Source organism: Pinus tabuliformis, chromosome 7 (genome assembly GCF_031772625.1).
Source record: "Pinus tabuliformis cultivar Carrire ecotype Pingquan chromosome 7, CPIR1, whole genome shotgun sequence".
Taxonomy (NCBI): domain Eukaryota; kingdom Viridiplantae; phylum Streptophyta; class Pinopsida; order Pinales; family Pinaceae; genus Pinus; species Pinus tabuliformis.
In genome coordinates this window covers 423,170,171-423,181,640 of record NC_142293.1, presented here as the reverse complement: position 1 = coordinate 423,181,640, position 11,470 = coordinate 423,170,171, and the positions used below count along the sequence as shown (strand labels likewise).

The window sequence follows — 11,470 nt, the reverse complement described above, 5'->3', positions numbered from 1 at the left end:
GTAATGCAAAGTGATTTCTGTTCTCGTTGTTTCTCCATTTGTCTGCCTCTATGAACTATTCTTTGCTATTTCCATCTAAGTCTCTGAGTATAAATCCACTGTGTGTTATGTATGCTATGGTCTAACAAAAGCCGAACAGTAATAGACACAACAAGTGTACTATTTTTTCAGGAGATGGACAACTCGGTATAGTCAAATACAGAGATATAGTGGAAGCTATAGACAACTTCAATGATGATTACATCATCGACTCTGGCACATCCGGCATGGTCTACAAGGTGATGATTCCAGGAGAGGACAAAATCCTTGCTACCAAATGCTTAAATTTAGCAAATCATCATCAGGACAATATTCAATATCGCAGTCTGAGGCACGAGATCTAATCATTGAAATACGCTCGCCACAGAAACATCTTGCGTCATCGGGACCTGATAACAGAGCATGATGGAAGGAATAAGGTAATAGTTCTTTTGTGTGACTACATGGTCAATGGATCGTTGTGGGAATATCTAGGCGGAGCATCAAAACGTCCTAATCAGAGGCTGGACTGGAGGACTCGGTATAACATTGCAGTGGGCATGGCAGAGGGACTCAAATATCTACACCAAGACTGCGAACCTCCAATAATTCACTGCGACATAAAGTCTGCCAACATATTTCTGGATGATGAATATGTAGCACACATCGCAGACTTTGGACTTGCAAGGATAGTGAAGAATTCATCAATAGATTGTGAATCAAGTTCTCCTTTAGGAGGGACTCATGGCTACATTGCTCCCAGTACTAAATCTCCATGTTTTTTCTCTTTAATCTTCATGCATTTATTTTTGTTTTAAAATGTAATCATAGAGATCATCATATTCTATGTCACGCTAATACATTAATGTTATGTGTAGAATGTGGGTATGGAGTGAAGGCATCGACGAAGCAAGATTTTTATAGCTTCGGAGTGGTGTTGTTAGAAATGGTAAGAGGAAAACCTCCTGTGGTAGAAGAGGAGAATCAAGAATTTGTACATCTAACTGCATGGGCTGTGAAGAAGGCCAAGGAAGGGAGAATGGATGAAATAATTGATAAGGATTTCAGAAGGAGCAGTGATTATAATAACAACATGAAGGATGGAATATTGAAGATAATTGAGATTGCCACATTTTGCACTGGATCCGCTCCCAATCGCAAGCCATCGATGAACATAGTTCTTGACATGTTTAATCTCCTACAGTCACATTCATGGTAATGACAGTGTGTCGTAACCTATTATACACCAAAGCTTTTGGTTCATCCTAACAGAATTGTACCAGCATGCACTGTTAGAATTGTAATTAAATTTTATGTATAAACAAACATCTGAGTCTAGTGATGCGTAACGATTTAATGTTCGAGTCAAGTCAAGTGTGGTTTATGAAATAGTTAGTCCTAGAAAAGTCAAAAGTCAAGTCTTGTTTGCATAATTTTATATTTAGTATGTTTGGTATTTATATTATTGTAATGAAAAGTATGATGATATTGCCAGCACTTTCAAGGGTTTTCTTGTGAATTTGATAACAATTAATTGTGATAAGAAACATTGGGATGCATTATGTTCTTGGAAATGGTTTTTTGACCAATATTATGAAAAATATTCGCAAGGCGCTTAACTATTTTTTTTAACGCAATTTTAATTACTTCAAGACCTAAACTTCTTCCTAATAATAATGAAACACTTAGATTTTAACAAAGATAAAAATAATTGATATTTTTTTATAATAGATTTTGAATTGGAATATAGTTTAATGGTTTTGTATGATTGATAATGAATAGCTCAATTGGATAACTTGCCTCCATATGCAATCCAATTAAATTCATGTCAGAACATGATAGTCCACCAATGCATGTCTTTGAATCCATTTGGCCACTTGTGTCAAGGACATCTTATCCATTAAGAGACATTTCAAGGGTTTTCACAGTGCATTTAATGATATGAGATATTTATGTGGTCCAACAATGTTTCCTTGTGGTCCAACAATGTTTTCTTGTGACCTTGATAACAATTAATTGTGATAAGACACATTGGGATGCATTATGGTCTTGGAAATGATTTTCTTACCAATATTATGAAAAACATTCACAAGGCTTCTAACACTATGATTATTTTTTTATGAAAATTTAATTACTTCAAGACCTAAAATTTTCCTAATAATAATGATACACCTAGATTTTAACCAAGACAAAAATAATTGATATTTTGTTACAATAGATTTTGAGTTGGAATATAGTTTAATGGTTTTGTATGATTGATAATGAATAGCTCAATTGGATAACTTGCCTCCATGTAATTCTAGATCATTTTCATCCATCTGATTACATTTAAGAGTTATTTAGCACACAGTGGGCCTGCATTTTGGCACTCTTGACCTCTTTATTATGGAGTTACAAATATAGGAGTTATTACCTCTTCAATAAACTACAAATCAGTTTGGGGAGGAGAGTGGACATGCCCATGATTAATTTTTAGAATTGTTGGCTATTGAATAAAAGGTTGGACACTACAAGAATTTTTTCACTAAAAGATTTTGCACAAACTTCCTCTCTAATTTCATTCATAGTATAATCAACTCCAAGCAAATCTATCATCATCTAGTCATCAAACACAACTCATCTTGATGAAACAACAATTGGAATAATGTTAATAATTACACTATTGAAGCTACTGCTATGGTCCTCTTGGTTGCCTATTGAATATGTTATTTTGAGTTTTCTGCTAACAATGATATTGTATAGTGTGATAGTGGTTACATAAATGAGTTTGAGTTCAAATTTTGGGACTATTGATTAGCTAGAATTTCGCATAGCATTGAATGAGTAAGAGGGTATTTTTCATGAGCATTGTATGGAAAGGTCTTATGATGTTATGGATCAATGAACTCATAGTATCATGATGGTTGCATTGAGTTAATTAACGAGATCTTTAGAGTTGACTGACTTGATGATGATAGATTGTTTTGGCAAAGAGTTTGACTTGATATTGGACAATGTCTAGCTTGGTTGATGAGCAAAGAGTTTGAGTTGGTTAGTGCTTATGAGATTTGGCTTAGTATATCAGTGATTTGGTTGCATAGGTATGACTGGTATCTTGGAATTCAGTGAGCATATCTATTTGACAATGTTTGGTTTCAAAAAGGTTATTGATATTCAGTGTTTGAGCACATTGTTGGTTATGGGTCCAATTTGAAAATTGGTTGAAACGTGGCTTGTAGGTTTTGATGTGTGTTTGACTCAGGTTGATCTAGATCTTGGGAGGAGGCCCCCAAGATCTGAAAAATTGCAATGGAAGAAAGAAAATGAGAGAACACACAGTAAATAAAACCACAAAGATTTTTTTATTAAAATGGAGAATAACTGTAAAAGCTACATTGTGGTGGACAATCTTTCCTTTTACAAAATGCGACTTGTTACTTGTAGATTTTTTTGATTACAATACCATGCGTAAATTCCATGGGTCAATGAATACCATAGGTGGATGTCACAATACCATGGGAAAATACCATGGGTGAATGAATACCATGGTTGGATGCCACTTACAATACCATGGGCGGATAAATACCATGGGTGGATAAATACCATCGGTAAATTCCATGGGTGGATGAATAACATGGGTGGATGAATACCATGGGTGTATGAATACCATGGGTTGATGCCATTTTATATTCAGATCATTCCTCCCTCCTTAAGAAGCAATGGTCCCCATTGCGTGAAGTTCCCTCCTATGAAGCCTTTGTTGAATATGAAGAGCCACTAAAGAGAAGGGTTTTATATGGTTAACAGATAACCATGATGAACGAAGATCCAAGGATAGAGATACCGTGTAATGTTTGTGACCAACTGTGATACTAACAATGTGCAGCCTAGAAAATGGACATCGATGAAGTGTGGATTTGTGGATGACCCATAACTATATGAATGAAGATCCGAGGATAGAGATACCTTGTAATGGTTGTGACCAATTATGATACTAACAGTGTGCAGCCTAGAAAATGGAGTTCAATGACAAGGATTTTGTGTGGTTGACCCATAACCATGATGTTGATTTTTGATGAAGTAGCAGGTGCCTACATAACCTGGGGTGGGAGGGCACGTCTCCAAAGGGAACCCATTCTGAATGATGCTCTAGATTTAAAATGGACATAACTCGGTCAATATAACTCAAAATATTTATTATAACATATTTTTGGAAACATAATGACAATTTTTCATCTTCCCATGTGTTGGAAATCCTTATCTAGACAGTCTAGAGTCCAAGATTTATGCTGCAACTATTCTGTCGTCACAGAAGTTCTGAAAAAATAACTGATTTTAAGTCAGCGATATCTCCCATATTTGATCTCTGATTCGACCCATTTTTTTTTATAAATTAGATGATTTTTCAAGATGAGATCAGATCTTCAATCATTGTTGTAAAATTCTGCACAAAAACTGCAAAAAATGATAGGAGAGTCATCGTCCAAGAGTTGTCGATACAAAAAATTCTACAACATCACTAATTTTGAATCAATGATATCTCCTTCATCCAGACTCCGAATCGACCGATTTTTTTTTGAATTTTGATATTTTTTGCAAGGAATCCAGATATTTTATTTATTTATTTCCAAATTTTTCACCAAATGGTTCAGATATGATCTACAAACTCCCCGCCCAAAAAAATTCCTGCAAAAAAATGAAAAAAGAAAAATTCTTCCTACTTGGCCCAAGGAAGTGCTTTGTGGAGGTCGCAACACATTCCTGAAGTTTGTTGAATATTGTTGCAAAAAATTGAAATTGAAATATGCATTAAACCCTCATTCCCATGGAATAGTAACCTACTCCAATACCACGGATCTGGATCTTGGGAGGAGGCCCCCAAGATCTAAAAATTTGCAATGCCAGAATGAAAACGATAGAACACACAGTAAATAAAACCACAAAGGAATTTTTTATTAAAATGAAGGATAAATGTAAAAGCTACATTATGGTGGACAATCTGTCCTTTTGCAAAGTGCGACTTGTTACTTATAAACTTTTTTAGTTACAATACCATAGGTAAATTCCATGGGTGAATGAATAGCATGGGTGGATGTCACAATACCATGGGTGGATAAATACCATGGGTGGATGCCACTTACAATACCATGGGTAAATTTCATGGGTGGATGAATACCATGGGTTGATGCCATTTTCTATTTGGATCACAGGTGGATCCAATGTATATTATTTGGAAATGTGGTCCATAGAGGTGTTGAAGGTTGGAGCCTTCAGTGAGGGAGCTTCCTTCTAGTAGGAGTCGGTAATCTTGACCAGGGAGTAGTAGCTTCCTTTCAATCAGAGATGGAGAATTTGTGGAGCTTGTAGCCTCCTGTAGGTAGGATCTTATGCACTTGTAAGAGTCTACACCAGTACAAGATGTAAAATATTTTTTTATAATAAGAAAAAGGGCAAATATGGAAACACTCGTAGTTTTCCCCCAAATTAGGTTTCCACCTAAAAATCTTGATGTCCCTATTTGTTGATGTGTTGATTATGTGTTATGGTTTATATATTATTATGTTGAATACTGCTCATGGTTATTGGATAATGTATAAGTAGTGAAATAATGATTGATTGAATTGATGAAAATAGGAAATTCTTATATACACTATTTCTACTCATTAAAAGCATGTACACATGCAAGTTTCTTAAAGAGAATCCACATGTAAAAATTTCAATGTGCAATTGAGGATTAATTGAATTGAAATACTAATTCACCCCCTCTTATTATTTCTAACAATTGATATCATAGCAAGTCTCTCTAGTAAAGCTTAATTACTTGAAAGTAGATTGGGGACCCTAGGAAGGAAGCACAAGAAGAAGTTAACTCAAAGGAAGAAGTTAGTTCAAGAAAAGTGTGACAGAGATAGCAATGTATCACATATTATAGCAGTATCTACAACTATCGATAAAGGAAAACTAGTAGTAAAATAAGGCAAGTCAGAAACTATGGATAATAAAGGTATGCTCATACTTAATGATGATAAGTTTTAGGATTCGAAAGAAAATATGAATCCTAGGATAATATCTCTCAGATTTAATGTTTAGATTTTAGTCTATATTGGTTATATTAAAACTCCACCATCAGGTCAAGAATTGAAGAAGAATGGTGAGGATTTAAATGAAATATTTTGTAACATACTTGATTCGGAATTAGAGAAAAATATGAACTATGAATCTGTAAAGGAGGCATGGGATAGTTTGCAGGCCATCCATGGAGGAGAAGGAAAACCAGTAAAGGATAACTTTTGTTCATTAGGTAAATTCAGAAGAAGAGAAGTTAGAGGAAGTGTTTAATCTTAGAGGATGATGAATATGTATCACACATTGCAGACTTTGGACTTGCCAGGCTAGTGAAGAATTCATCAATAGATTCTGAATCAAGTTCTATCTTTGGAGGGACTCATGGCTACATTGCTCCTGGTACTAAATCATGTCCATGAAATTTCTCTTTGATTGTGACGCATTTATTGTTCTTATATATGAAATGTAGTTGCAGAGATCATCATATTCTATGAAATGTAGTTGCAGAGATCATCATAATGTCATCCTAATGTTCTGTATGTGCAGAATGTGGGTATGGAGTGAAGGCATCGACGAAGCGGGACATGTATAGATTCGGCATGGTGTTATTAGAAATGGTAAGCGGAAAACCTCCAGTGATAGAAGAGGATGATCGGGAATTTGTACATCTAACTGCATGGGCTACAAAGAAGGCCAAGGAAGGGAGAATGGATGAAATTATTGATAATGATTTGAGAAGGAGCATTGATTATAATAACAACATGAAGGATAAAATATTGAAGATAATTGACATTGCCACATTTTGCACTCGATCGGCTCCCAATCTCAGGCCGTCCATGAACGTAGTTCTTGAGATCTTTAATTTCCTATAGTCTGACTCCTCCTCATTATTTCTCCCCTCAAAAAGAACGATGTTATATTTAAAATAGTCACATTCATGGTAATGACAATGTGTCGTAACCTATTATACACCAATGCTTTTGTTTCATCCAGTCTATCCCAACAAAATTGTACGAGCACGCACTGTTAGAAATAGTAATTACATAAAAATCCAAGGCTAGTGATGCATAATGATTTAATGTTCCAATCAAGTCAAGGGTTGTTAAGTTTGTATGAAATAGTTAGTCCTAGAAAAGTCAAAAGTAAAGTCTTGTTTGCATAAATTTATATTTAGTATTTATATTATTGTAATGAAAAGTATGAAGATATTTTATCTAGGTGGATCTCTAGACACCAGTGGCATGGAAAGAGATCAAAATTAAAAGTGGTGGAAAGACAATTAACTTGACATCGGATCGAAGTGCTCTTTGCCCTGATTCCAATGGTGTGAACGACACTCCAATCCGAGTCCAAATGAAGGAGATAGAGGCAGTCAAAGTTGGGTTGACATTTTTATGACTGGGCAGGATTAATGAAGGCACAATTTGCACTTTTTCTGGCAGATGGAATCCGACCAACTCCAGCCAGATTCTAGGCGAATTGTCCCCTGGTTAAAATGAATCTTTCGGTCAAAATTTGAATTTTAAAAAATGTGCAGTTTGTTTTATTTAAACAAAAAAAATATAAAAAAAAGGGTGGCGGGCCACTACCCTCTGCCCCACCCATGGGACCACCATTAACTAGCGCGGAGTTGGGTGGGCTGGTCCTTAGGGCATAGACCCAACCCATTTAAACACAAACAACATTACATTAAATGTGGGCCGGCCCTTGGGGCGTGGACCAAACACCTAACCCCGACTACAATTCAAACAACATGCCTTAATGAGAATATGACCCGGTGGTAAGTGGAGTTGGCGGGTTGCCCAAGGCGGGCCCAACCCGATCCATTCTTTTAAAATAACATTATGTGTCTAAAAAAAAGGAGGAGGGGGGTTTGACCACCCGACCTCCTCCATAATAACTGGATCTTTAAACCAACACAGCACAACTGATTTCTTGAGAAATCCGCCACCACATTTTTTATTTAAATGTAGTTCATCAGTGCGCCTAGGCAGAGGAGGGAGTGCATGTAGTGTGAGGCAGATTTTTGCAGGAGGGCCGAATTTTCACTTTGTCAGATTTTGAAAAATTTTATATGGTTTCAACATTTCTCGACGCCATGAAGGCAATGGAGCTATCTGTTTCTCCATCAGAGTTATGCATTTTTCAGCCATTTTTTAGTATGGAGGTATAAAACTCCTTTTTTGTAACTAATGCTTGTACTTTTCTTTCTCATGCCACTTAATGAATGAAGGCCTCCCCATTGATCGAGTAGGGCCCAAAGACGTAGCCCAAGTTGGACAAACTCCATTATAGGATTTAGCAGATCGAAGAGGACGAGGCAAAGGTTCAGTTGGCCTCTCTTCGACTGAGTAGCACCACTCTCGTTTGGTGGGAGAGAAAAATGTGAAGCAGTAAGAGTGTGGGTAATCTTCTTTCCTCATGGCCTAGTTTCATTTTTGCATTAAAGGAACAATTTTATCCTTGCATTATAAACAAAAATCCTTAATGGATTCGCAATACTTAAGGCAAGGCAAAGGTTAGGATGTTCAAAGCTTTACAGAGGAATTTAGAAAACAGGCACTTAATTTGGGCATTACACTTGACTCACCTGAAGTAGTAACTAAGTATATTGGATCATTACATAGTTACCTTAGACACTCATTATTATTTTTTGAACCAACTACTATTGACTCGGCCAGTGTAAAGGCCATTCATCTTGAGAACAAGGGAAAAAATGAAAGAGATGATCATTTCAAGAAACCACCTTTTAAACCTCCAAATGGAAAACCCAAAGTGAAAGGAAAAGGAAAGGAGAAGAGGATGACATGAACCAAGAAAGATGAAGGATAAAGACATTATTGCACTCACTGCAAAAAGGAAGGTCATGACGACGATTATTTTTGGAAACAGTAATCGGAAAAGAGACCAAAGAAGTATGGAGGAAAAGGCAAGTAGAAGACAGTGGCAACTATGCAGCAAGACCTTGGATCCGATTCGAGAGATGAAGCATTGATCACAGAAGCAGGAAAAAAAGGTACTCTTACACCTCATGTTAATTCTGAATCACATGAAGGTACTAGTTCAATAGATGAGTCTCTTCCTAATGAATGAAAGAGAATTGAGCTATTTCATATTAGAGTTATCATAAATCATACAGAAGTGGAAACTCTATTTGATACCGATCCCAAGAAAACTTAATTTCAAAGTCCTTGATAAAGAAGTTAGGCTTAGAAACCAAACCACATCCAAAACATTACCCACTTGGATGGATGCATGATAAAGCAAAACTGAATGTAACTAAGCAGTGCAAGGTTAAATATGTGACCGCTTCTAAGTTAGTGGATGAGGTAAAACTTGATGTGATACCATTGGATATCTATGGCATGGTGTTAGGAAGTCCATATCTATATTGTAGAAAGGTAATCTTCTTCCGTCATGAAAACAAATACCAAATCACAAAAGATGGGGTAGAATATATTGTAAGGGCTCATCAAAACTAAAATCAATGCTAGGCTTGTAAGTGCAGGACAAATGAAGAGGTTGGTGATTTCCAGTAAGGGTTGCATGCTTATGGTTGTAAGGGGGAAAGATGCAGAATTATCCAATGCTTTCGAGGGTTGTGATTATGTGCATAAAAAGGAATTATGTGAATTAATTTCTAACTATGATGAGATGTTTCAGGAACCAAGGCGATTACCTCTGAAGAGGGAAATCCAATGTGAGATCCATTTGCAACATGATGATCCTTTACCAAATATTGGAATGTATAGGATGTCGACCATTGAGATGGAGGAGATCAAAAAGCAGGTGCAAGAATTATTGAACCAAGGGGTCATCAGACCGAGCACTTCTCCATGAGGCTCACCAGTTGTCTTTGTGCCGAAGAAAGATGGCACATGGAGGATGTGTGTGGATTATCGAGCACTAAACAAAATCACGGTGAAAAATTGTTACCCTATTCCCCGCATTAGTGACATATTAGATCAATTAAATAATGTTATTCACCAAATTGGATTTACGTAGTGGTTATCACCAGGTCCGAATTGCATAGCTTGATGTGTGGAAAACCACCTTCAAGACGAAACAAGGTTTGTTTGAATGGATGGTGATGCCATTCGGACTTTGCAACACTCTAGCCACTTTCATGAGGGTCATGAATGATCTCTTTAGGCCTTTCATTGATGAATTTTTTCTTGTATATCTAGATGATATTCTTATCTTTAGTAAAAGTTGGAATGAACATGTATGCCATGTGAAGAAAGTGCTTGAAGTATTGAAAAGAGAAAAACTCTATGTAAAATTGTCAAAGTGTGAGTTTGGGAAAACCTCTTTGGTTTACCTAGGTCATATTGTTGGTCATGGTTAGCTAAAAATTGATCCTTCTAAAGTTGAAGCAATTCTAAATTGGCCTAAGCCTACTAGTGTAACCGAGGTTCACAACTTTTTGGGTGTAATATAGTATTGGAGGAGATTTATTGCCAATTTCTCTATTATTACAACACCTTTACACGCATTGACAAGTGTAAAGCAAGTCTTTCAATGGGGAGGAAAGAAACAGAAGTCCTTTGTAGAAAATTTGTGATAGGTTAACCTAATAATGCAACATAAATCAAAGCATAATACTATAACCTACTTCTACTATCAATTTGCGGAAGCTTAAAGATCTAGCTAGACAATATAACCAGAAGCAGAATAATCAATGGCACAATACACATGAAAATACTCTGGGGAAAGTATCAGATAAAACCCCACACTATTGTATTATCATACATGGTGGAAATACATAGGAATTATACAAAGCCTTAGCTCTCATAGCTAGCCAGCTCTCAGTACAATCCTCACAGATGCTCACAGGCAATCTTGGCTTCTCTCCAGCCTTCCTCTCTACCCTCCAAGCTCCTATCTCCTTGCATTGTTCCTCGTGGATGATTAGCCTTTTACCAAGTGGAAAAACCACCCTTCAAAATTGCGCAATCCTCAAGGATGAATCCTTGACTGCATGGATGCGTTTTCTCCATGAGAAAACACATGCAACTGATAGTACACTGTACTTGAACATTAATCTCAACTGGGTCTTTCTCAGAATAGACATGCATGAGTTTCTGATGAGGGAATCTTCAGTTAACTGGAGTAGCACTGGTTGAGTGCATTAATGCATCAACTGACTGTTAGCTCACTATTAGTTCCTCAAATAGTTTGGATCTAATTTAACTGGAATTAACGCAATAAAATGAGTTAACTAATTACAACTCAAATATAACTCAATCTTATCTCCTTAATTTAAGGGATAACTCTTGCATGACTTCAGAAAGACTTCTAACTTGAATTTCTCCAACTAATTAATCTAAAATAAATTAATTAATTATTTCCAAGTAGCTGTTAAGACTAAATTCGATTTTAATTCAAAATTTAATTCAAGGACAAA

The 11,470-nt window shown here is 36.2% G+C and overlaps 2 protein-coding genes across 2 annotated transcripts; both read left to right on the top strand.

Annotated features, from left to right (window-relative positions):
- Positions 1-482: 482 nt before the first annotated feature.
- Positions 483-1,237, top strand: LOC149247760 (receptor-like protein kinase HAIKU2). The gene is made up of 2 exons (XM_089445412.1): positions 483-780; positions 897-1,237. Exons 1-2 carry the CDS (start codon positions 483-485, stop codon positions 1,235-1,237), a joined length of 639 nt encoding a protein of 212 aa, XP_089301538.1.
- A 4,751-nt stretch (positions 1,238-5,988) lies between these two features.
- LOC149247759 (receptor-like serine/threonine-protein kinase At1g78530) lies at positions 5,989-6,935 on the top strand. The gene is made up of 3 exons (XM_089445404.1): positions 5,989-6,001; positions 6,128-6,298; positions 6,610-6,935. The coding sequence occupies exons 1-3, from the start codon at positions 5,989-5,991 to the stop codon at positions 6,933-6,935; spliced, it is 510 nt and encodes a 169-aa protein (XP_089301530.1).
- Positions 6,936-11,470: the final 4,535 nt, after the last annotated feature.